The sequence below is a fragment of the Haemaphysalis longicornis genome, unplaced genomic scaffold (genome assembly GCF_048455015.1).
Source record: "Haemaphysalis longicornis isolate Haplotype H1 unplaced genomic scaffold, Haemaphysalis longicornis Haplotype H1 scaffold_7, whole genome shotgun sequence".
In the NCBI taxonomy this organism is placed as follows: Eukaryota; Metazoa; Arthropoda; class Arachnida; order Ixodida; family Ixodidae; genus Haemaphysalis; species Haemaphysalis longicornis.
This window is the reverse complement of record NW_027526422.1, coordinates 135,492,224-135,519,328: the sequence shown is the minus strand read 5'-3', so window position 1 is coordinate 135,519,328 and position 27,105 is coordinate 135,492,224. Positions and strand designations below refer to the sequence as shown.

General features: G+C 46.7%; 1 protein-coding gene across 1 annotated transcript in view; it reads right to left on the bottom strand.

Moving 5' to 3' along the window:
• Positions 1–19,454, bottom strand: part of LOC144146551 (uncharacterized) — a 45,843-nt gene extending 26,389 nt beyond the window's left edge. The window contains exons 1-2 of the mRNA XM_077678495.1: positions 19,408–19,454; positions 16,777–17,629 (exon numbers count right to left, since the gene is read on the bottom strand). Of these exons, the coding sequence (XP_077534621.1) occupies positions 16,777–17,629; positions 19,408–19,410 (856 nt within the window). The 5' untranslated portion in view covers positions 19,411–19,454. The remainder of the gene's footprint in view (positions 1–16,776; positions 17,630–19,407) is intronic.
• Positions 19,455–27,105: the final 7,651 nt, after the last annotated feature.

Below are 27,105 nucleotides of genomic sequence, written 5' to 3'. Positions count from 1 at the left end.
CTTGACAAACTCTTGTGGATGCTCAAAGGCTGTAGCTTAGTTGACACCAGAACTGCCTTTCGCAGCAGCTGACTTGCTTGAGCGGAAAGAGACCAGCGCCCGTCAGTTTTTGAAGCGAGGATGCTAACCACTCGATCAAGAGTCGGGTCGGGAAAGAAGCTACAATTACAGGATTTGTATTTAAGTGTTGGGTATTTCATCCGCGCGCCCCGGCTATCTGGAGCGGCTTGCCGTAGAGGTACACAATAATATAGTCCTTATATGTATCTTCAAGATGCTCGAACTGTCGATACAGGGGCATGTTCTCTTTTCCCCTACAGCAGAATAATGGCCGCCGCGGCCCCTGTCAAAACGATCCCCACGACTTCCCATTCATCCCCATGATTTCCCACCTGCTGCCTTTTTCTAGTTTCTTATTGATTTTGTTCTTGTATAAACTTTCTGGTGAACTGTATATGTAACGAACTGTATTTCTTCTTGTGCTATTCCGTACTGCGGTGATTGTAGCCCGCTAACTCCCCTATGTAATACCTCACTGGAGACCTTAATCGTTGAGTAAATGCTGTCGAACCGCGCTCTGAATGTTCCATTCGGTTCTGTGGCCTGTTTAGGGTGTAGGTCGTAACAGTCGTCAGGGCTTGTCGCTATCCAGGAAGTTGGGAACAGCAGCAAAGAAATGCACGCTCTTACTGCTACAGACCTACGTCGACGCAAGACACATATCTATACGGGAATTGAACGAGAACTCCATCCAAGGACACTAAAGGAAACACCACCTTTGACAAGTTCCTTTCTTCTAGCATCACAGCCTTCATTCCTCCAAATTCATCTGCAAAAAAGCTACAGCAATTTTTAGCGCACCAGCATTACTTGGCTCCACGGGCGAACGTGCGAACCCTGTACGAGTCTGCAAAAATGCGTCCGCATCAATTAACCACCGACGTGCACTCGATGCTCCTTTACGGCGACGGGCTCCACAGCGGCCCGGGCAGAAAAAAAAACCTTTAAACACCTTGTCAGAAGAACTAAAACACAAGAAAACCCCTACCGCAGGCTGTTCCATAGCCTTTACTAAAAATGGCCGCGTATCAGCTCCTTTGGTTGCAAATTTCGCCGAAAGACGATAGTCGACTGGCGCCTCTGTAAATAATGGCCTCCCTTCTTTTTCCCGCTCACCTCTCATGCTGTTCTTTTCCCGTCTCGTTCCTCCCAAGATAACACGCTAGAGGCTTGCTCAAGTAAATTTAACTTTACCGCGTTCTGCTGCTCAAAGTTTGGTGTCTCGATGCCAGCGCTGTCGTACGGCGGAGACACGGGTGAAATGAGGCGCCCTACTACAACATTTATGCAACCACGATGCCCTACTGCACGAGTGTTCGAAGCAGAACGTGGAACCCATCTAGCGGAACCTTTCGTTGCTATTGCCGTTTGATTTTTGAAATGCCGCCAGGAGGTACGCTGGCAACAGCAGGCGACGGTTTTCTGCCGTTGATGTATTTCGTTTGCTATCGTAAAAACGAAGCATCCATGACTTTTTAAATAAAGGAACACTGCAAATACTCCGTATGTGTTGATTTTCTGCCTTATGTTTATGTAATATCTTGTGCTTGGTCTACAATGTTGACAAGTATGAGCACTGACACCGGACTTAGACGTTCAGATTTGGCTGTGAGTATATTAGACTATTGCGCAGCTTCCATTGCCCTTTGGCCGGGTGGCTGAATCGCGCCACAGACCGACAGACAGACCAAAATTTTCGCATTTAGGTAGCCCAAGGGAGACTATCGTCTTTACAAAGCCATACCACAAATAAACATTCGTCGCACGGCCAACATTTTTAATCGCGCCAGCGTTAGAAAAAATTGTCTAGGCAACTTCTTGCTTTTCTTGAAATGTCGCAAAAACTATAACGTCTTCTCCCGCCCCTGTCAAGTAACACCCTCTCTTCTCGTGCCAGCAGTCACAGTTTTTCTTTTCCTTCTGGCATTTTCCATGATGAATGGGACCGGCTTTTGCGCAATTGAATCCAATTTTTCGGCGTTTGCACTGCTCTCATCCCAAAAATTGAGGCCTGGTTTTCCGCGAACCGTGATTGCGTACCTTTATTCGATGTAGTTTTATTCGCCTTACAGGGCTACTTGCGCAAGGAATTAGAGTGACACTCACCACAGCTTGCGTAGAATGAGGTTTCTCCGCAGCTGAAGCGCAGCTGTTCTCCTCACAAGCGTCACGACCTATTCTTATGTGCGGGGTGGTTGATTATATGAAGCGGGCACACTTTCCCCTCAAAGCTCCAGACTCCCGGTCAATCCCCTGTGGGCAAGGGTGTAGCCAGGGTTTGGGGATGGTGGAAGGGGTATGTCTTAGTGTCACAATACACCGATATATTTTATCAGCGCCGCACTCTTGCCTCTCCCCTCTTTTCAGCATTGTTTCGCCCGCGCTCCGCATAGGTACACACTCCGCATAGATATACAGTAGACTCTCGTTAATTCTGCTCGCATTAATTCGGGAGTTCGGATAATTTGTCGTTCGCACAGCCTTCCTTCAAAATGTACGTAGCCCTCGGGAGACAAACACTCTCTAATTCGACTCAAAATTGTGCGCGCACCGGTTAATTTGGACTGGGGGTAAGTCAAGGACGGCGCAACGGAAACGAGTTTTCGGAGGACGCATCGTTACCGTCTACAACCATCACGCAATTTAGATTCACACGATTCGCAGTTGTGGCGAACTGTTTTGGCCACAGTGGATTTGTGCGGCTCGAGGCTTCTGAAAACACGGAACGCCGCCCGGAGCCCGAAGCGACAGAAGTGGAGGATGAAGGTATGGCATTCTTCGGTCTGCTTCCCTCCGAAGTGCAGCGTGCCGACTACATTGCAATTGATGACGATGTTGTTGTCGGCGGCCAGTTGACCGATGACCAAATCATCAGCGCTGCCTTCAGTGTGGTGGGTGAGGCGACCGACGAAGAAAACCCGTGCAATATGCTACGCCTGTTGCGTAGTTGATTTGATTGATTGTAGAGTTTAACGCGTTTAACGCGCCGACCAAACGCAGGCGATGATGCGAGCCGCAGTGGAAGGCTTCCGATTAATTTTGACCACCTGGGTATCTTTAACATGTGCTGAAATCTCGAATACGCGGGCGTTTTTGCTTTTCGCTTCCATCACAAAAGCGGCCTCCGCGGCCGGGAATCGAACCCGCGACCTCGTGCTCAGCAGCACACCGACTTAGCCACTGAGCCACCGCGGCGTATTCCCGGTGCGTCACACCTCAAAAGAAGCAGTGGACGATCTCGTCGTTCTAGAGGAGTTGTGCTACGATGTTCCAGGCAATACGCTTGCGCTAGAGGGATTGTTACATGACCGCAATCTAGTCATTTCGCCTCAGCTGTTCGCAAAAAGCAAACAAGCATCACGGACTTCTTCTCAAAGTAAAGGTATGGAATAAAAGAACTGAAAATGTGGGTTTCTGTTATTCAATCAATAAAACGACATTCCTATAACTCGGACATTTTTTTCACTCCCTTGAGGTTCGAAATAACGAGGTTTTACTGTACACTGATAGCTCGTTAATTCCAACTTCAATAATTTGAATCGATGGATAAATCGAAATGTGACATTTGGTTTCCCGGAGTATCCATAGAAGTACAGGTATAAAGAAGCCCGTTCGGCTCAGATAATTCAAACTACGCGCCTTCGCGCAGGTATCTTGGCGCCTGGTACGCGGCGAGCGCAATGGAGCTGCTCCCTCCCCACGAGGCTGCGTAGAATAGAAAGGAAAACTAGAAAACAAAATTCCACATTGCTGACTTTCGGAAGACGCATTCTTTGCGAGCTACGTCGATGTTGGTGTGTATGGTGCTCTAACAGAAGATAACATCATATCTTCGGTCAGAAGTGCCGAACCTGTCGCTGCTAATGACTACAAAGATGGCGAAGGCGAAGCATAGTGCTGCTGACGTCCTCTCGGAGAGTCCGGTTACAAAATCCGGTTACAAAATCTGGCTGAAGCCCACTCTTCATTTGGACGTGTTCACCCCCCCTCGCCGCACGCACGCACGCACGCACACACACACACACACACACACACACACACACACACACACACACACACACACACACACACACACACACACACACACACACACACGCACACGCACACGCACACGCACACGCACGCACGCACGCACGCACGCACACACACACACGCACACGCACACACGCACACACACACACGCACACACGCACACGCACGCACGCACGAACGCACGCGCGCACACACACACACACACACACACACACACACACACACATTCGCCACAGGCTACAATAAACTCCGTTCTAGCATGATTACGCCTGCAGCGCCAAAGGTTGCAGCAGCCAAGTGATTTTTGACGGTCAACAGGTCAGAAGAAAATCCAGCAGAAGGGCCACGGCATCGCCATTGCTTAGAACTTTCTCTCGCGTAATTTCTTTCCACATGCTCCCCGTCGTTTTTAGTTCATCTGCCTCTCTCTGTCTACGGATAGACAGTACAAGCATTCATTGGCATGAGATATATACTCCACTTAATGAAGGCAACGCATGAGGGGCCACTAGCTGCCACCGCGGAATAATCATGAAAAATGCAGTGGCACACCCAACCCTCCCTCCGTCGTCTGCAAAATACTTTGCACCAAGAAGCGGCGTCGTCCTAATCTTTCATTTAGGAGTGTTACCAGCAATGTGTAAGCAAAGAAGTTCACCCGGCGCAAGTTGCGTATTTTAGCGGGTCTTTGGTTGCGAACATTGCGAACAACCTGGGACCTTTAGTGGGGCTGGCCTAAGGGGCTGAGAAGAGGCGAAATTTTTGAGAAGTTCATTATTTCGCTTCCTAAGCGGGGACATTTCTATTACCCGCAGTTGCAGGCTGAGTAGCCGAAATTCTGTATTTCATTTGTAACTAGGAATACAGTGGTTTCAACTCGTGGATTCTGTTTCGGTCTTCCGATAATTTGCAATGCATGATGGCGTCTTGCTTCTGTCGTAGCTGTGTTGCAAGCATTTTTTTAGCGGACTTTGGTGTATCCGTCCTTGTTCAGTTTCAGTTTTGGTCTCATTCTCTTCGCTGCGGCCGGCGAAAACTTGCCACCGAGAACAAAGCATGTGTCGCTCATTATTTAAAGGGAATGTGTTTCCAAGCGGATTGACTAGGAAGCTCTGAAAACCCGGCCACCAAACAATGTCGGGTACCACCCACAAGAGAAGCTCCAAGATTTTTAAGCTCCTTAGAGAGCTACGAGGAACCAAGCATGTAATGAAACTAGCGAACAAGTAAAAAAAAAACAGAAATCTTAGCCCATGGTCTATACGCTTAGGAAAGGTCGGTAGAGGGCGCTGCAGGCTCCCCGCTCCGGTTTCTTGCGGACAAAAACACGTATCCGTGAGCCGGTACAGGAAGAACTGTGCGCAGGCTGCAGAAGGGAGCCAGAAACTATGCGACATATTGTGACAGAGTGCAAAGGTAAACGTCCAGTCCTCAGTGAGGGACACATCCAGTTTCCGCAAGCTATTGGCTTTAAAGTTGACGGAAAAGTGAATTGTACACAGGTGGAAGTTAGTCAGAGAAGGTTGGAATGTTGGTGGAAAAAGAGCAAAGAAGAACCTGGAAAGACATGCCAACAAAGAAGTCAGACTAGCAGAAAAATTCCATAAAGGAATTTTCGTTTTCTTTCGCGAGGTGATTTTACAGTGGCGTTACGACTAAGGTCGCTGTCCAACACCACCCAGTTACAAGGGGAATCCGCTAAGCATCAATAATAATAATAATAATAATAATAATAATAATAACAATCATCATCATCATACGGGAGTATGCGGGGCCGACTCTGCTTTGGTACCGTGTACTAGAAGGTAAGGTGTGTCCTTCGGGGGAAAACCAATCGAGAGTGTGAATCCTTTTTGCCATGAAAAAATTATACGGAGCGCAGGCGTTCCCCAGAACACTGCTGTTGCAGCCCGCGGCTCCTAAAGGTTGTAAAATAAAACTTCACAATTGTTTAAGGTATTTTATAGCACTTTAGGTGAAGAAATGAGACTGTTTAGGGAAAAAAATAAGGAAATATTTAACAAACAAAACTTTTAAGACCAGGCTGACAAGCAACGGCCTCCAGGGGTGCGGCTTACAACAGGAGTTCCTCATCAGAATGTTAATCTCAAAAGAAACACCACCCCCCTGACTCCATCGGCCCCGTATGACACACCTCTCTGTTTTAGTACATTGCAGCTTTGGCGCATGCTTTTATTGCTGCACGCGTGCTGCATTTCTCGAGCTAAGATGAGGTCCGGGCAAAATTTTACGTCGACTTATGAAACCATTCGCGTTAGTACGTGTCCACCAAGTCCGTTTTACATTTAGAGTAGCCACTGAGTTCATTCTTGCCGGGGCTTCTCTTGTCGTCCGCTAGAGACGCGTCGTCTGCTACGCGCCGCCCTACCGGCCGAGTGCCTCGGAGATTTCACGGGATGAAACTCGTTGTTCGGCGGTCGTCGGCTGCCGTATTCGTGTCAGCAAGGTAACAGCTTTTCAGCTTGTCAAGGGGTATTTTTCACTTGTTTGGTACTTCCTTCGCGTGTTCGCCCTTCGAACATCCGGATTTTATGGACTGCGGGTACATTGAGGTTTGCAAGAATTGTGACGTAAACGGGACTAATTCCGTTAACGTATTATTTGAGACGCTTGAAATAATGAACTGCCTCATACGAAAGACGCATTAAAAGGGCACATGCTATTAGAGAGGAGTGGGTAAAGTGCCACACTTTCATTTTGTTTGTCTTTAAGGGCATGTTTGTTCGCAGCGTTCGTCACAAGTTTGACCCGCTTGGAGTGCAGCTATGGGTTATAGTGACCGCTCACGGTAACAATAGAACAGCTTCTGGCGTATTACTTTTAATATTACTCTTAATTTACATTAGTACACAGAATGTGGTGTGTAACTATTTTATATATAGTAGTGCTAGTAAATGTAGGATAAAAAAACCGCAATCACATCGTTTTAACGCCCTTCAGAACACAACTTAAAATAACGAGAAATAACGCAGCTAATACAGCCACGCATATTGCTAGACACCATTTCATTTGTCACCCATGCAATTTGTAAACCTATTGTGCCTATGAGCCCCTTGCGCTGGTATGGTGGCGCCACTGAATTTGAACCAGTGGCGCCACCTGTCCATCCGCGCCGCATCTTTTGCTCATAGCGCGCTTCGTCGGTCCGCGTACCCCGTGCGCAGGGCCAGCGGGACTGCGCGAAGTAGGCCGTACATGAACTGTTTTGCGGTTTCCAATAAATAGGAAGACATGAAGAATACTAAAAAATAAAGGCTACTTAACCTGCGGACAAAAAAAAAAAAAACCAGATGCCAGCAACTACGCCAGCAACCGAAACAGGGCCGTTCATAAAGCCCTGGAACATTGTGGGAGTCAAATTAATAGTTTAAAACACACTGGGAGCAAGCAAATAATATGGAATATAAATTTCAATCCGTCAGCAGTTTTCGCTAATACCCGAGAGCACAATCTGTGTAAAGCTTGGCCTTTGAACAATAACGCACAATGGGAGGTCGAAGTTAACCCATCGTAATAGTGCAACTGTAGACCATTGGTCGAGTGAAATTAAGAAGACATAAAGGGAAAAATAATAAAAATGAACTTGCTATATCGAAAAGTCTACCTTATTCACAACATTCGCAATATTAATAAAACACAATTACAAAGAAGCCGGAAATACAACCCGAACAAGACAACAAAATTATTGAAACGCACCAAACGCTAAAAGCTTGCATTGGCACAAAAGGGCATAATTAGCGAAGTAACGTATCTGTCGCATAGTAGCGTAAATGTATGTTATTTGTATAAGAAAAACCAAAAATATCAATATAGCTAGAACGGAACTAACGAAACAAAAGGAAACCCAATTCACCACACTCACCGGTTTATTGGTTCCAAGATAACACAAACCAAGGAAAACAAACAAGAAAGCGAAAAAAAATCAGAAAACCGTCAATCTGGCCGCAATTAAAAGCCTCAAAATGAACAGAAGCGGCGTAGGAATGCATTTAGAGCAGACGTGCAGTTCTCTAAATTTCTCTAATTTTCTCGATACTGCACGTACATAATCTTTTGTTTCGTTTCTGTACGTGACAAACCCAAAGCGCGTTTTGTTTTCTTTTTTTTTTTACGATTAAGCTGCTGCAAGACTGTAGGCCGCGGCTGGGGTTAACACACGGCGACGGTGGCCGAGCAGAAATTGTCCACGGAGTTGCCGCACGCATGGTATAAGCAATCTGTGCGTCCAATGCAGGACACATAGCATCAGATAAAACGCTTGTTTAAATGTTAGCATGACGAGCGCTATTGAAACTGTCGAACATCGAAATTAGTGCACATGTCACCCGAAAAATGTACCCGCATCAATTCGTGATGTGTAATGTGGTTATGCTGACGTTCCTGCGTGCGAGGGAACTCACTTAAATGTAGAACCAACATGTTCTCCGACACACGCTGTTGACGAAGAAATGCTGGAACCAAGCGTTGAGGTGATCAGATGGCTTCTCAGAATGCAACCTGCGCTCTAGTTATAAACATTTGTATAGAGACCAACATAATTTATTCTTTGGTGATGTTCCAGCCTTGTTTTTAAGTGCGAATGCACTTCTTAAGCGACTCTGAACCTGCGTCGACCGGCGATGTCCGCGCACGTGGAGATGGGCGCGCGCAGCCTGGCCGCTGACATGACACATACCCACGTGGGGAATTGGCCAGGAATCTCCTCGTCTTCCTTGGCAACAGGGGGAGATGGGCGCGCGCTGCCTGGCCGCTGACATGACACATACCCACGTGGGGGATTGGCCGAGAATCTGGCGTGAGAAGGGCTAATGCACCTGCTTAAAGGAGTACTGACACGAAATTTCAAAGCTGAGATCCGCTCTAGCAATCAAGTACAACGACAACACAAATAGGTGTCTGTGCATAAATGCATCTTTCTTTCTTTGTAGTTGTGTGTGTGTGTGTGATCTCTCTTTCGCGAACATTACCGAACCGCGCAAATTCAACTCGTGCATTCGCACTTTCACATTCTTCCCCTCGGGGAAATGCGGGGAATTTTTGTAACTGTTGAGCCATCCGCAAACATAAAAGTAGGCAGAATTGCTTATTTTGTGCGCGTAAAGGCTCTGTTCTGTGGAGCTTGGGGCGGCGGACCTCGCCGGGCACAAACGAGCACAATATGCCGCCCTGTCTGCCACGAGGCACTGCCTGTGCCGTTTAAGTAGGACCGCACTAGCCCTATATACTCCTGAGACCCGAAACATGATGCAGTAAAAACTAGTATGTTTTTTTATTAATTTCATTTTTCAAAATATTTGAGTATTTGAGTATTTGAGTATTTGATTTTTATTTCTTGGCAAAACCAAGGGGAGGCTGATACTACAGGCGGGCGTAGCCTGACAGGGGCCTCAGCCACTCGATTTACAGGATTGTGATATCATTCTTTATTTTCTACGACGTTTCTCTGAAAAGTTATCAGATGAGCAGTATATTGCACACTGGGACTAAACGGCCAAAAAACCACGAAACATGATGGCCTAGACACTGTGTGTGTTGTGTTGTGTGCGCGTGTGTGCGTGTGCACGCGTGTGCGTGCGCGTGCGCGTGTGTGTGTGTGTGTGCGTGCGTGTGCGTGCGTGTGCGTGTGTGCGTGTGCGTGTGCGCGTGCCCCCCGATGTTTCCGACGAGGATAAACAAGCCGATCTGCAATGGAACGTCAGTCCTCTTCATGACACTATTAGAAACGTTGCCTCACACTGCCGTGCTCACCAAACAACTGCGTTGACGAGCGAATTATTCCCTTCAATCCTAAGTTCCCAGTGAAGAAGTTCATTCCTGGGAAGCCCAACCTGACAGGCCTGAAAAACTTTATCTTGGGAAGGCCTCAATCCCTTGTCATAGATTTCTAAGTCTTTCAGAGAAAAGGAAACCTCGCACAAAAGAAACAACATGGAATCGGTGCTGCTTGTCCCCATTCGCTTCAATCCACTCAAGAATATCGAGAGCAGATATATCTTTTATGATTTGTTTCCGATAAATAGACCCCTAATTTAAATTGAGCGAAACCGCAAGTAAAAATTGTGGGGTCTGCCAAATGTAGCCACGTCCTGACGAGCAACTCGTTGCACATTGATTTTGCAAGTGAAATGAAGAGGAAAACAGAAAATTCAAGACAGAAATAGCGGTGCTAAATGATAACTTACTCTTTCATGAGCTCGTAAAAGGAAAATCAAAAGCGTCACAGCATTTGTAAACCCATGAAAACGGTTTACTTTAGCGTCGTCGATAAAAAGCCTCCGGACTGAAAGACCCTATTTTTGCTTGTAGAGTTCCCCTATATAGCTCCCCCAGGGAGCTAAGAGTTGCGGGACCGCCCGACATCTTGTTTTGCGTATTGCTGCGGGAAAGCAGCCCGTCGCGAGTGTAGGAGCCTCGCCGCCACGCTTCCGACGGCGGCCGACGCACGGTGAGGGCGCTTCGGTCAGCGGCGTCTTACGGTTATAGTGCTTAGAATATACTGGTATATTCTAGGCACTATATTACGGTGGCTACGCTCGATTTCTGCGATGTCGCTCACGTTGCTGCTACTGCTGATCCTGGGCGGGGCGCGGCGCCGCCCGCGTCGATGGCGGCCAGCCGTGGTTAATCGGAGTGACGTCATCACGGCGGCGTGAAGAAAAGAGTCGCGCAACTCTTAGCTCCCTGCGGGAGGTATACAGAGGAACTCTACTTGCTCGTTAGTATGAGCACCACCTCGTGCCTACATTTTCATGAAACACCAATAGACGACCCCACCAGTGTGTACTGTAGCTTGGGGAGACTGTTTAGGTTTCGCTTTCAGCTAATGTTGTTCACCGAACGCTGAAATCTGAATGTGCAAAATGTTGCACGCGGGGTCTGAAAAGGATATGGACGTTATCGAGCGGCACCAACTAAACTTCAGAGTTCATTTGTTTTAGAGGAAAACTATCATTGGCAGCACGCATTAAGAAAATAGAGAGGGGTGGTCGGGGGTTCAGAACAAATTTTGAGCACTAGTTCGCACTTCGAAATAGTAACCCCTCGTTGGAACGAAACCGCTTTACTCGAAATGTCGCTTGACTCGAAATTTCTTGTGGCCCCAACCCCAACATAAGCATTTTAGGCCGCATTACTTGAAGCGCACGAACAGATTGACCCACTCAGAGCGAAGTGGCGGCGGCGATCCAGCGGCGAATAGGACTGTCATCATGGCGGGTAAACGCAATCTAGTGTTTCCCCGGCGACTTTCTCCAGTCCCTCATACTCGATTCGCGCTATCCGACTATAAATACCGTCTGAAATCTGTGCTTCTGGTCATTGAATTTTGGTCCTTGACTTTCGTCAGTTTTGTGGGCGCAACTTTGCGCGAACACGGACACTCGAAACGTAAGAGTAGCAGTGCCGTCGACAACACGGTGCCGAAAAACTATTCTTTCGCTAACTTCAAGGCAGCACACCTCCGAAAAAAGTTACCCAGTGACGCCAAGAATCGGCAAGTGATTTTCTTAGTTAACACTTTTCCCAGTCACAGGAAGATCGATGACCTTAAGGAGCTCGCTTTGGTGCCACCGATGGATCAGGGCATCATTAAAACCACCCGCAAGCTGCAGCGCAAGATTCTTTTGTAGCGCATGCTCACAGCTTATGACGCCAGTAAGAGGTACAACATTGATTTGCTCGGTGCGATCGATTTTCTCAACTATTCATGGAAGGTTCAACTCGCACCTGCAAAGGTCGCAACTGCTTTGGGCATGCCGGCTTCTTCCGCACCGTTCTAGGCGACCCTGACGATGACCAGAATGACGATGACCGGAATTGCAGCGATCTATACGAGGCTGTTCGTAAAATTGCTAGCCAAGAGATCGAAGGTGACTTCGAGACGTTTGTGTTGGTGGACGCTGCGGCTCCAGTGGTCACACCAGCGACGAATGCAGAGATAATTGACACTGTTGTTGGTGACCCCTACGAGGAGGAAGATCCAGCGGACGAAGAGCCACGTAAAGTGTCAACTATGGTGCAGACGCAGGAATGCCTACGCCTGCTGCGAAATAAAGTTGGATGCATGAGCGGCAACCACAGCCTCATGCAATGCTTGGTCAAATTGGAACAGGGGTTATTGCTCGCGCCCGGCGAGTACCTGAAACAACCAAAACTCAACGCCATTTTTCACCTGAATAAAAATTTTGCTTTCCTGAATAAATTGTGATTTGATTCCTCGCAGTTGTGGCACGAATAAAGACCAATTGCTTTAGCTTATCTCGAGTGGTCACTTATATCAAAATACCGTTTATAACAAAATTTTCCGCCGTCCCGCTGACTTCCTTATAACGAGAGATTACTGTACACGAAATGCAAACTGAAAGTGCGGAAATAAAAGTAAAATATGCCAACTTCTTTCACCTTTCGAACATCAGTGATCCATTCTTGCCGTCTTCCCTTTTGGTACCTTTTGCAGGGAATCTGCAGAATTTTACGAATGGTTTCTTCACTCTTGATTGATTGATAGTGGGGTTTAACGCGCCGACGCAGCGCAGGCGATGAGGCGCGCCGTAGTGGAGGTCTCCGGATTAATTTTGACCACCTGGGGATCTTTATCGTGTGTCGAAATCTCGTACAAACGGGCGTTTTTGCTTTTCTCCTCCACGAGGTCGCGGCCGGGAATCGAACCCGCGACCTCGTGCTCAGCAGCGCAACGCCTTAGCGGTTTCTTCACTCTTTCGCCTTCTTGTTAGTGTTGCGGCATCCGACCACGCTACAATATTGGGTTTTGTCCTTGGCTTACAGTTTTACCACTTTAGACATCGCGAAATTTACTGCGGAAGCTTCCACTCTTTCCCGCTCTACCGAACCGAGGGAGACGCCCTCCATCCCGCCCGGCCGCGCCTGATAAAGGCATGTGCAGCTCGGCATGCACGATGTCGCACTCCCCGACCCATTTCCGTCTTCACGCCCCGCCTGAGGAACCCGTCACCCCTACTCGCGAATGTGAACAAAGCACCCACCGGCTGCACTAGCCATTTAACTCAGCACGCAGGAAGTGCGGCAGAAACCTCTCTCACTGCTGGGCCCGGCTACTTCGAAAGGACAAATTCTCCACTTGACAATAAAATCAGCGCCGCCATCGCTGGGCAAACTTGAGCCTGGCTTCGTGCGCTGGTGCTTCGAGCGCAACCGCAGCGCCGCCGAATAGCGGCGCCGTCGAAAATCGGATGTTGGTCACCCCGAAAGAGCGGCTTACCGGGCGGAGATTCCGCAGTCATTGTGAAAAAGTCAAGCTAGTAGTGCGCATTTCTGTACGTATTGCTGGGTCTACGGCTCCGCAACATTTTAAAAAGGTCGCGAGGAGGCTGACGAAAAAATAGTTTATCTCGGTCCCCTTGAAATGAAGCGGACAGGCGACGGCGATGAACCCGCGCAGTGCGACGGGCAACGTTAACAACGCCGATCGACTTCTGGCCATAAGCATTCGTTTCGCTGTTTTGTGTGCATGGTTTATACTCTGGAATCTTGTTTCTGTACACACCCGCTATCAATTTCGGGGGGGACCTACGACAGACGGCGCCCGGCGAAACTTGCATAGGCAACGCGAACTTCATCGGGAACGAAAACAGCGCGCCAGCATACATCCCACCAATCTTATCTGATTGCTACGCAATAGGACGCACAGTAACGATTGACACGAAACTGGAGTGATCCCGCAGGCAACCACCGCAGCTAAACGAATGGGCCATTAATATGCGCCTCAATCATCTTGAAGCAGCGACGGTGTCGGTCGTTTTCTTTTTTCTTTTTGTCGCTGAGATTTTGCTTCCCCGGCATTTTAGCATTACGTGTTGCTTATGCTTTACCAATCTGTATCGGTTATTCCTCTTCTGTATTGTGGTGCTCATCGGTGCTTATCGCTTCCTAGGTGTAAGCGCGGACGTTCTGCCCGTGCGGCCTCGGCGGCTGCTTTGGCGCAAATATCGCGGCCAACTCCATACGACTAACATTTCGTTAATTTGGACAGAGCTGGAACACCGGCGCTGATACCGGCGCTAAAATTTAACAATAGCTGCCCGGTGCTCACAGTTATGAGTTGACGAACAAAGCAACTGCATCAGCATGTTTACGCGAGCCGTGGCACCCGGCCTTGCGCGTGCATCTTCCCCCGCCTACCTCGCTTAGACTCACACTGAACTCATAATAAGTGCAGAGATGCGTGAGCCGCCTGTTTGCAACAGACCTCACAACCATTCACTGTACAGTCTTTGTCAAAATTTTGTGGGCCACGCCGCAAGCCGGGAACGCGCAGGCTGCAAAAAAATTCAATGTACAAGCTTACGTCCCGAGCGGGGCTGAACCCTTTTATGCAGCAAAGCTAGAGAAAACACCGTTCTTTCATACTGTCTAAAAATACGTTTGTCACACGTAAAGGTAAAGCCGATTCTTTGACTTCTTTGGGGTCGAGAAGGCTTAGGATTGGCCCACAAAATTTTGACAAAGGGTGTACCTGCCTCTAACTAAAAGTCGCAGCCCAGGGTCACGTCTCTCATATGCCCAACGCCACTGCTGGAAACATCGGACGGCTCCGTTGCGTTCGCTAGCTCCTCCCGGATGCAGTAAACATCGTTTGCGGCGTGTAGCTGGCGACCACGTTTTGAGGTTTTCTTATATGAAAAAGAAAACGAGCCAATATATTCTATATCTATAAAACCGTTAAAACAAGCGCGCTGGTTTGAGCTGTCATCGCAGCGTAGCACGGGCGGTACGGGGAAGGGCACAAGCCATGGCGCAAGCGATGACAACAACATCCGATAATGCCTCCAGTGGCCGTATATGGCGCTAGTTGTACAGGCGCTGGTGTCGCCACCATACCAGCGCACGGAGCCTATAGATCCATTGTTGGCGAATGCCTAGCATAAATACCCTGCTCTGGTATTTTAGGGCCTCGCAGGGAACATATTACACCTACTTTACACGTCTTATACTTGTGATACACGGCCATTTCAGAGGTCTTCCAAAAGACTTCCAACCAATTGTCTATCGAGTGGCCCATTGTAAATTCATAGGGCAGACGTGAAAGTGGCAGTTCAACTGTCACTTAAAAGTTGCCATGTTGCACATGCAATCAACGGAGTGCCTTTTCACGTGGGCCAAAATCGGCCAAAAAGGAAATTTCTTTGCAACCTACTGACAACATACCGCGCCAATGTGTAATACGTCAGCACAAAGTGGCATTGCATGCCTGAACCAGTCCCAGGCTATAACCCCTAAGCCGGAAGAGACGGATAATGCGTTTCCTCGGGAGTAGTCATCAGCATTTTCTACATGAATATTTTGGCAAAGACAGCGCCTTCGCCGCGCAAATTCTACGATTTGCGCAAAGAAATCGGTAGCTAGACGTAAGCGGCCGGGGCCTCCCTCTTCTAGCGGAAATGAGAGGAACGCTTCCTTGCGAGGCCACGGCACTCTCTATCCGTGGGTCTGGGCACCATCGACAAGGTGGTTCCCAGGCCCGCCAATAGATGTCACCAGCCGGTCTGGAAACTTGCTACTACCCCGGCGAGACACGTGACATACAGTGAATGGACAAAGCGTCTCGACCTACAACAGCTCCGCGGTTAGCAACAATTATGAGAGTGGCATGAGGATGACCGTTGTGAATCTTGGGTAGCCCTTAAGTCCAAAATATTCTTTGGAGGTCTCGGACTCAGCCTTTGCAATCCCACCTAGTGTGTATAAATTAGGCCTAAGGAATGCTTTATTGCTGTTATGCTTAATCCGAAGACGATGTCTTGCCGTGGCCACATACATTTTAAATTGCATGCAAAAATAAATATCGTGAAATTCAAGTGGGCTCGTTAAAAAAAATAAAACTCAATTTTCTCTTTTGGTTCCTTTAAGCAAGACTGCAGCTTGCGCAATGGCTAAACGTAAATGTGGCGGTCACTACTATGCTCCCTAAATAGTCATCAAGTACCTAAGGAAACAAAAAAGAAGAAGACACGGGACACTACAATTTTATGTTTATAAAGTGTTTTATTGTCATACTTCTGTCCCCTCTAGGTGACTTCACCAGGAAGACAGAAGCAACCAACAAATTTGTTAAGTCTTCTAGCTTTAGAAAATGACTATTTTCCTTCCGGAAGAAGGTGTTTCTGAAAAAAAGGAAAATGGCGATTGGAGATTACAATACGGCACTTCTCGCCCTATATCCAAACTACATCAGAAGACAAGCTGCGGAAAACCCAGAACAGAAAAATTTCGTGGTTGCAGAGCAGAGACGATATGACCTCACACTTAAACAATTCATAAATTTGGAAGCAGAAAACCGTTTTGTGCACATTCACAGTGGGATATAGGTTCCACTAACATTCAAATCGAATTGGCTTTAACAAACCTGCATGTAAATACAAACACCAAATAGTAAACCCCCAACGAACACATAGCAATGCTCGGGCAGGACACGTTTCGGCAACGCAGTTAGGTAACGCAACTGTTGTGTCAAGTTGAAAACATAAAAGTAAACGCAGCCGGCAAAAAGTTAGGCCATGCACCCAATAAGAATGTATTTACAAGACGTTTATACCAAAACGTAATGTTGCCCCATGCAGTTTTACCATGTTCCTTTTCACCCCCCCTGTTGATTGCAGTTCGAGCAAACGTTTGTCAAGTACTTACACTTCTTCTTGCGGAGGAGGGTGGTGTAGTCGAAGGGAGAGCCAAGGCCGTAGCCGTAGTTCAGGCCGTAGGAGCCGAGGCCATGACCGAAGCCGTAGTGGCCAACACCGTAGCCGAGACCGCTGACACCGTAGCCGTAGACTGGGGCAGCGTGGGAAACACCGTAGGAGATAGCTGGGGCGGCATGGGCAACGCCGTAGGAGACAGCTGGGGCAGCGTGGGCGACGCCGTAGGAGGCGACGACTGGGGCGGCGTGGGCCACGGTGGCCACAGCTGGGGCGTGGTGGACGGCGGTGGTGGTGACGGCTGGGGCAGCAGCGTAAGTGGCGACTGGAGCAGCGGCGTAGGTGGCGACTGGGGCGGCGTGGTAGGAGGCGACGCGGGTCACGGCTGGGGCAGCAGCGTAGGTGGCAACTGGGGCAGCAGCCACGACTGGGGCAGAGCGGACGACGCTGGTCACGGCGGGTGCGGCGTGGTAGGTGGCGACACGGGCCACAGCTGGGGCAGCAGCGTAAGTGGCAACTGGGGCAGCAGCATAGGTAGCGACTGGGGCAGCGGCGTAAGTGGCGACTGGAGCAGCGTGAGCAACGGTGGTCACGGCTGGAGCAGCATGGTAGGTGGACACGGTCTTGGAAACAGCTGGGGCAGCGACGGCGTAGCTGGCAGCTGGGGCGTAGCTGTAGCCCAGGCCGAGACCAGAGTATCCGACACCGTGGGCAAGGCCGTAGCTGGACAGGCCGTAGCCGCCGTAGCCACCGAGGCCATATCCGAGGCCGTAGCCACCGTAGCCGGCATAGCCGGTGTAGCCAGCGAAGGCGCTGGTGGCCAGGGCGAGGACAAGGCAGGCACGGATCTGCATGTTTTGAGATGCGTGAAGGGTGTATGAAATTTTTAAGCTAAAGTAATTTCTTTGGATCGTAATATCCGCAGTCTTTTTAGCGTGACCTTCCGAGTACTCAATGCATTGCATTTTGCTCCAAAATACGGAATCGCACGATTCGAGCAGTGCAATTGGTGTAATATCGTATGAACATTACATTGTTAGCGAACAAACCAGAACAAAAGTACAAGCACATGAAACAAACAGTGTCCTACTTGCTCATTGACACCCTAATCTGACATCCTTCGAATCCCAGGGAAAAACAAAAACGAGAAAAATTGCAATGGTCTAACAAAATTACGATGTTAAGGTAATGAAGCACCCTCGAGTTATTAACTAAGAAAAATAACCCTGAAATTGAAGAGAGTGTGGAAATAAGTATACAAAAGAAAAAGCTGGTTTTAAAGTGACTCTGAAACACTGCCCCTGAACGCTTTAGTTTACCTCCTCGACCGTTATGAGGGATTCTAAAAACGATCTCGCCCACACATTTACTCTTGGCTGGAGAACAAAAAAACTCGTTCTTGTATTTTGTAACTCCTTGTGGCCTGGGAGAAAACAATGTGCTCTAACCCCCCAAACAATTTAATTGCATCTTTTGTGCACACATTTTCGGCACAAACTTTGCATCAGTACTCAGTTTTTGTTGTTTCTTTTAGACAACCGCATTTTTTACACCCAGTGCTCTTGGAGGAACTTCGACTCGGTATCATTCGTAATACCACCTCGACTATATGACGCGGCCCCTTACAGCACCCTATAATGCATTTTAGCCAATCAGTTGGGATGCCGGCATTCCTTGTTCTGCTCATACGCAAATCATTAGGTCGGGAGCACCGGGCAGTACTGCATAATTTGCTGGCCGTATCAGGTACGCCATTTAGTATCTGCCTTGCCTTTCTTGCTCATTTCATTACATTGCTTTTGAAGGCGGGTATTGCCGCAGCTCAAAGGAAGCCGGCCAATAGCCGCGACATCATTCGAACGACATCATTTGAGCGCGCACTTGAAAGACCAGGAAAGAGAAAAGAAGAATAGTTTCTGGGTTGTCTCATGTTCGGAGAGAAGTAACAAGTGGATAATATACTTCCATACCCCATTTATCTGAGTAATGAATATGGTTGTTGACTATGTTTTGAAACCATTTCATATTTTTGCGTAAAAGCAGAGAGAACTGTCACAGGGCCACCTTTAATTTTGATTCCTTCGGCAGTAACTAAACAAAGAATCAAACAAAAATTTTGAAAAAGTGGGAACAAATTTTCAGAGCGAAAAATGTGCTTTAATTTAGTGCCGTCGTGCGATAAGACCGAAAAAGAAAACCTAAAGGCAACGCCTTGCCTGAGCTACAGTGCTCCTTCAATGCTACCAAGAACATTCGACGTGCCACGGAGAAGTGGTGGTCTAAGAATGCCTAAGCTTTAGTAGATGAGTCCGGGGATTTTTGCACGTTTCTTTGCTTTCTTAAACGTAAGATTTACACTAATGGTGAAGTATTGCTCCTACATGCTACATCCAAAAAAGACAGAGTTGTTTAAATCTCAAAGCAACTCCACAGCCTCAATGTAAGGGTTGACCTTTGCCATTATTTGGGGTTTTATGTAGCCATACGGACTCCTCTCATAACAGCACGGTATATTTTTGCTTCAGTATCAGCAAATACTCAAAACGAAGTTTCGCGACTCAGAGAAACGTGCATAATTTGTTAAAACTAGAATGTTCTGCTCGTTCCGCTAGCCATTCGGGCTTACCATGGTCTCTTTCAGCTGCGGATGGTCCAACTGCTGATTTCTCGTCGCTGCGACCGCCTTTTTATACCGAACGCATCGCGGATTCTCTTTTCGTGATTTCGGACAGAACTAAAAGCGAAAGCAACGAGAGGTTACTGAGAAAAGCAGGTTACGCAAATTTGCAAAAAAGAAAAGAGGCTACAAGAAGGCGGTAAACGGAGACGGTCGATCCCCGCGAGTGAACTGCATATCAGTGGGCGACAAAGCGCCAAGTGAAGTAACGCTTCGGGCATTTGAGCACGAAAAGGCGCTACACCCTGACCTTGGAAGAATTACGAGTATACCTGCATTGTAGGCTGCCTTCGTCCCTATAGGCACTCAGTCACGCCTTGTGAGTACGAAATTGATTGCAAAGGATGAGGCCGATCCATAGATCAATGTTCGGATTAATGCTGGAAGCTGAAGGTTAACAGCGATGACTTTTTATTCGTTGTATCGGGTGCACAGAGTGTAAAATATCATTTGTAAGTTCAGCATATTTTTTTTCAACTAAACGTAGCCCCTGTATCGATTGCTTTTTCTTCTTCGTACATTATGCTGACCCGGGTTATTCTAACACGTCAATCTGTTATTTCTAAGGTGAGGCAAGCACAAATGCTTCTTCGAACTGATTTTGTTTACCGGGTGGGCCAAGCTGTGTTATCAAATTATTTTTGAACTACTGAGATCAGTAACGGGTGTAATGGTTTTTTCGATAACACAATCTAAAACTTTTCGCTGACCCATCACTATGCTCTTGTGTCTTGAGCGTCAACTTTGATAATCAACTTGTGCCCACAAATTATACTTTGCGACGGAAATCGGCACTCTCGTCTTGCGGAACTCCCAGCGTTCATAACGGCTCTGCATATGCAGTAAGGCATATTTCCCCCCACAAATTTGTCCTTAAAATTACTTGCGCTCTATGAAAGGTGCTTACAGTTCTTGCCTCTTTACTGGGAGTTCTCTTGGAACTCTATTCTTATTTCTAAACGATGCAAAGATCCTTGGCTACATGTATACATTTTCAGACCAAAGATGCTGTATACTTCGTCCTAACAAATCCGGTGGTACGCGAATGCCAATATCTGGTATGTTTAGAAAGAATCTGTGCATTACTTCTCCTGCATATTGAATATTCATATTTTCGCAGGAAATAACGGGCCAGCGATTAAAGCGTGACTCCGCTGTATGAGGAAGTCGTTTGAAGGATATGGGAACTTGGCGCGTGAAAAGCGAAATCTACTTAGTCTTTATTCGGCTACCTAAAAGCAAAAATGTGTCTTGTCTGTCTGTGTCTCGCGCTCGAATCACCCGCTTGTTACCCGACCGCCACTAAGGACACACCAAGAGTAAGCTGCCGACATGTGACGTCAACTTGTCATTTCTACATATCTTTCTAACGCTAACTGGCCCTGTGCAGAACAAACCCACTTGGCCCCTTTGTCAGACGAGTGGCGTAAACATATCTCTGTACGACCCCTACCAAAGAATATGAACCCCGACCTCCACCCTTTGCGCAGGGCCGCCCGCAGCCAAGCCCACGAATGCTTATATGGCACTCGCTCTGACGTGTCCTACACCGATGGAGCGAGCTACGCTGAAAACTAAACCATGGTTGAAGTCAGAACATCTAAAAACCATGTAATTTTGTGCGGATCCATCCGTACGACATCCCGTCGAGACGCCGAAGAACTCGCAATTGCCTTAGCTCTCGTCCAATGCTCCAGCAGAGTCATCATCACTGACTCTAAAGCAGCCTGCCGCAGTTTCCTTTCAGGGATGGTGGCACCAACGACCCTACGGATACTTAAGCGATACCGTCCATCTCACCGTCCAGCGATACCGTCCATCTCACCAACAACGTCGTCCACATAATGGCTCACAAACTGGCCCACCGAGCCCCAGAGGTCACCACAGCTCTGACGCCACTTCTCACCTATCAGGACATTGCTCAATTTTACCGGACCACCAGACGAAAATTGCCGTTCCCTCACCCATCCCTCAGCAAAACTCAGGAAATAATACTCCGACAATTACAAGCAGGGACGTACGTTCACCCGGTTCGAATGAATTTATTGTTTCCCACACAGTACTCGGCTCTATGCAAATTTTGTCCACAGCTAGGTACCCTCCAGCATATAATTGTGGACTGCGCTCACAACCCAGCCCTACAACCCCTCTCTACCCGTTCCTTTCCTGAGCTGTGGGAGACCATGTTGACCAGCTGTTAACCGGAGGACCTGACTCTCCTGGTGACACGGGCCAAGACGGCGACGGCAACGCATGGATATCGGACTAGGGTTCCACCCTTACATTTCAGCTTATTAAATGTTTTTTCTCTCTCTTTTTCTCTCTCTCTCTAACGCGATAACGTCGCCCAACGTAGCGACATTTCGCTCCCTTTCGACCCGTGTAGACGCCTGTGCTCTTTATATTTGTCAGGCCTGTGTTGTTTTATTTATGGTGAAACCCTGAAAATGGCATTACCAGGTTTTAATTCCGCTTAGTAACTTTGAAATTGGTATATAACAGTGGTACATAAATTGCGATGCAATTCCAAAGACGATGACACCGTGATCACAAAAATCAGAAAATAACTGCAATTTCTCCTTTTACAACGGCAAAATCGTGACATCTAAGATAGACCTAAACGTGTTCAACTCTCAAACTTCTGGGCAGTGCCATCCACAAAAAATAAACACCACCCCCCTTAGCCTCGCAACAATATCCACCCAAAAACGCCAACCATGCGTCAGGAAACATGTGTTTATTACCTGGAAAACGCCGTTTAAAACTCTAGCAAGAATACGTGGTCCGTGGGCACCTATCTCTGCGCGCTCAGTAAGAAACTTTCCGCAAAATTCTACAAGGAACCAATAAGTACTCTGAGAGGAGTGTTTAATGGTGTCAGGGGTGTCGAGAACGTTTGGAGGGAGTTACACATCATGGGGGGCAGAAACATATCCTACTTACATCTCAATAAGTGATGCTGCGATTTCTCCCCCACATTAAACACTTGCGTGAGCACGGTGCCCGTTATCCACGTTAGCTGCGAGGGCATTTTTAATCTCATCAAAGAACTTAAGTTGTCGTCTACTGCCGGATCAGATCGAATTAACGGTAAATTATTCAAAAACAATATTTTTCATCCAATCAGATCCTTTTCTTGATATTTTCACAATGCTGAAAATCCAGTGTCATTCCCGATGATTAAAGTGTTGCGTAGGTTGTGCCGCTTTTTAAAACGAGGAGTGGAGGAAACCCCGTCAACTATCGCCCTATTTCGCTCACAGGTGTCCCCTGCAAATTGCTCCAGTATATTTTAGCGTCGGCCCTCAAGAATTACCTGGAAACAATTAACTTATTTAATCTACGTCAACACGGTTTCCGAAAGTCGTTTTCCTGCCAAACGCAGTTAGCAGAGTTTAGATGCATCTTTTACTACATGGAAGACAACCTTGAAGTGGACGCAATATTTCAGGATTTTTCCGAGGCTTTCGACCGGGTTCCCCATAATCTTCTCTTGCTTCTTCTCTTAGAATTCCCATTATTATACTACGCTGGAACGAACACTTTTTATAAGGCCGCACGCAATATACTACTAACATCCATGGTTCATCCCTCACCAATGTAACTTCCGGAGTTCCGCAAGGCGCAAGCCTATCACCATTGTTGTTCCTCCTCTACATAACCGATTTACCGACCGATATTACAAAAATTATGATTATTTGCTGATGACTGCGTCTTTTTTAACCCCATCAGCTCTCCATCCAACAACAATTCCTTGCAACACGATCACAACACAATTTCTACATAGTGCGATAAATGCCTCATGTCATAAAACCTCGAAAAATGCAAAGTCTTGTCACTCTCCCGAAAACACACTATTGTTCAACACATGTACACAATTAAATCAGCACCAGTAACCCCTGCGACCACGTACAAATACCTTTGTGTTCATCTGACGTCATCGTTGTCATGGGTGTCGCATATGGAGTCCATCTGCTCGCACGCTTCATACACACTTGGCTACCTCCGTCGCAACATTAAATCTGCATCCGCCGATATTAAAAAACTTCCACATCTAACGTTCGTTCGACAAAGGCTAGAATATGAAGGTGGAATCGATACAAAACCGTGCCACCCATTTTATAACCTCACAGTTCTCGCACACTGTCAGTGTGACGTCACTCAATCAATCAACTTTCCCACCCTCGCTACAAGCCGCATTATCACTCCGTTTTGCCTTCTACACACCTTTTACTACCCGTACCAATCACGACATGCTTTAATAACGCCCCCACCCACAGCTTCTGCCCGCACTAACCACAGTCACCCAGTCTCTCGAATCAAGTGCCGCACATTATGAATGAATAGCTTTTTTCTTTCCTCACGCAATAGCAATTTGGAATTCACTACCCAATGACATAGCTTCATGCCCTGACCGCAAAGTATTTCGCAAAGAACTTGAAACGACGAACCTTTCAGCCTTCACGTGATGCTCCTGCAGAATCGATTGTGCAAATTCCGTTGCTTTTTTTATTCTCCCCAGTTCATCATGTTTGCTAACGTTTCGCTATTCTTACTGATGTTGATTTGTATTGTGTTCTTGTTGTTGTTGTTGTTGTTTTCCCTGTATGTTTTCTTATACCTCGGCGCAAGCCCCCCTTATGTAATGCCTTCGGGTCATTAAGGAGCAAATAAATGAAGCGAAATACCTAGAAACGCACAAGCGACCCGGAAAATACTCACAAGCGGCTTTCTAAAGAAACAAAAAACCATGCGTTAAGATCTCTAATGTTAACTATAACTGGCATTTTGGATAAAATCAAAATGTTGTATCAAAGTGCAGCATGATAACCAATAAAACGGTCTGTAGAGAGACGTAAACACAACTGTCAGGAAAAACAAATCTCCAATAGAAATTTCTACTCCGATAGCCGGTCGGAAAAAGGCCAGCTGCTGAGATCTTTTTCAGGAATATGAGGGCTATACGCATGTATAGAAAGCTTACCATATATATATATATATATATATATATATATATATATATATATATATATATACATGTATAGAAATAAGGATTGGCAGTCACGAAAACCTCGAAAAGCAAAGGGGAGGTTGTCGAAGGTCATTGAAATAGATAAAGAATTTGGAAAGAAAGAAAGTGGAGAAAAATTCCCCGCATTTCCCCGAGGGGAAGAATGTGAAAGTGCGAATGCACGAGTTGAATTTGCGCGGTTCGGTAATGTTCGCGAAAGAGAGATCACACACACACACACAACTACAAAGAAAGAAAGATGCATTTATTCACAGACACCTATTTGTGTTGTCGTTGTACTTGATTGCTAGAGCGGATCTCAGCTTTGAAATTTCGTGTCAGTACTCCTTTAAGCAGGTGCATTAGCCCTTCTCACGCCCGATTCTTGGCCAATTCCCCACGTGGGTATGAGCCATGTCAGCGGCCAGGCAGCGAGCGCCCGTCTCCCCCCGTTGCCAAGGAAGACGAGGAGATTCCTGGCCAATCCCCCACGTGGGTATGTGTCATGTCAGCGGCCAGGCTGCGCGCGCCCATCTCCACGTGCGCGGACATCGCCGGTGGACGCAGGTTCAAAGTCGCTTAAGAAGTGCATTGCACTTAAAAATCCGAACCCACGACCTCCGAACCCACGATCCGAACCCACGACCTCCAAAATACCTGTCCGGTGCGATGGACACTTGATCGGTATTTTGGAGGAGGTGAGTTCGGATCGTACCGGCGGGCATTTTTCGCCACTTTCTTTTCGAATTCTTTATATATTTCAATGACCTACCACATCCTCCCCTTTGCTTTCTGAGGCTTTCTTGACTGCCAATCCTTATTCGAGCCCCTCATTTCCTTGTTTGATTCGCTAAAATATATATATATATACATATGTATATATATATATATATATATATATATATATATATATGTATATATATATATATATATATATATATATATATATATATATATATATATATATATATATATATATATATATATATATATATATATATATATATTTATATATATATATATATAGCGAATCAGAATAGGAAATGAGGGGCTCGTTGAAAATAACACAGAAATAAGGGTTGGCAGTCGAGAAAACCTCGGAAAGCAAAGGGGAGGATGTGGTAGATCATTGAAACAGATTAAGAATTTGGAAAGAAAGAAAGAAAGTGAAGAAAAAATGCCCGCCAGGTGGGATCCGAACCCACGACCTCCAGACGGTCGTGGGTTCTGGAGGTCGTGGGTTCGGATCCCACCTGGCGGGCATTTTTTCTTCACTTTCTTTCTTTCTCTCCAAATTCTTAATCTGTTTCAATGATCTACCACATCCTCCCCTTTGCTTTCCGAGGTTTTCTCGACTGCCAACCCTTATTTCTGTGTTATATATATATATATATATATATATATATATATATATATATATATATATATATATATATATATATATATATATATATATATATATTCTAATGAACGATTGGAGCAGGGAACGGTATGCGCAGAACCATCGCCAATCTACGCGAGGATATGTGCTGCGGATCTGCAAGAGTCATCATCAGGGCCTGTCTGTGCGTCTAGCAACGTTATCTCCGGCGTGACCGTTTTTTCAAGAGACTGCTCGTACGCGCCTCTCGCTTGGACAACTGATTGCATTAAACAAGATTGGAATATATATACATATATGAAGAGAAGTTAGAGGACTAGCGGACCTCGATCGTCCAATCCCTGTTCGGGTATGTGCCCAAAGCATCAAGCTAGCATCATCTCTGTGCGTCCTTGTGTTCCCATCAGCGATCCCCTATCCGGTTCACCTGGAAGATACTGGGGTGCTTCCCGCCTCTCGCTTTTACTGCTGATTAGCAATTAAACGGCCTTTCATTATATATATATATATATATATATATATATATATATATATATATATATATATATATATATCTTGAGAGGCAATGCCAGGAGACTTGGCGGACGACGTTTATTCGGCGAGCGGTACCCTGGCCAGAACAGGATCAATCACGATGGCGATGATGATGCGTCCCAGAAAGACGACGAGCGATGAGATGATGATAGACGCACACAATGCAGCGACGACGACGAAACACGAAGGCGGTATTAGCCAGTCATGATACTGAGCTATGGCCTGATGACGGAACATTTAAGATTCGCGCTTACAATATATATATATATATATATATATATATATATATATATATATATATATATATATATATATATATATATATATATATATATGGAGTACAACCTCATTATTGGAACTCGCAGAGGACAATAAAGTTGTTCGAATTAAAGGAATTTGAATTACCGGGAGGGCGCTAGAATGACTGTATATCGCACCACCCTGTGCGGGCAGAACTCAAGGAAGCCACATCTGGACTCGTTATCGCGAATTAGGCGCTAGTACACGTTTGTGGCAGGTGATTTCGTGAATAATGCTTCCTAAATAATAATGTCATGCGCCGGAGCCCTGGCGCCCGTGGCGCGGTGCTCTTTGTAGAAGCGAAACAAACTGTTGCAGGAGCGTTGCGCGGGCTCCATGATGTTGTTTTTCTGTTTCGTTGTTTTGCATGTCTAGTAAATTTGGTTTAGTTTTGATTTGCAACACATTTTAGTCACTCTTG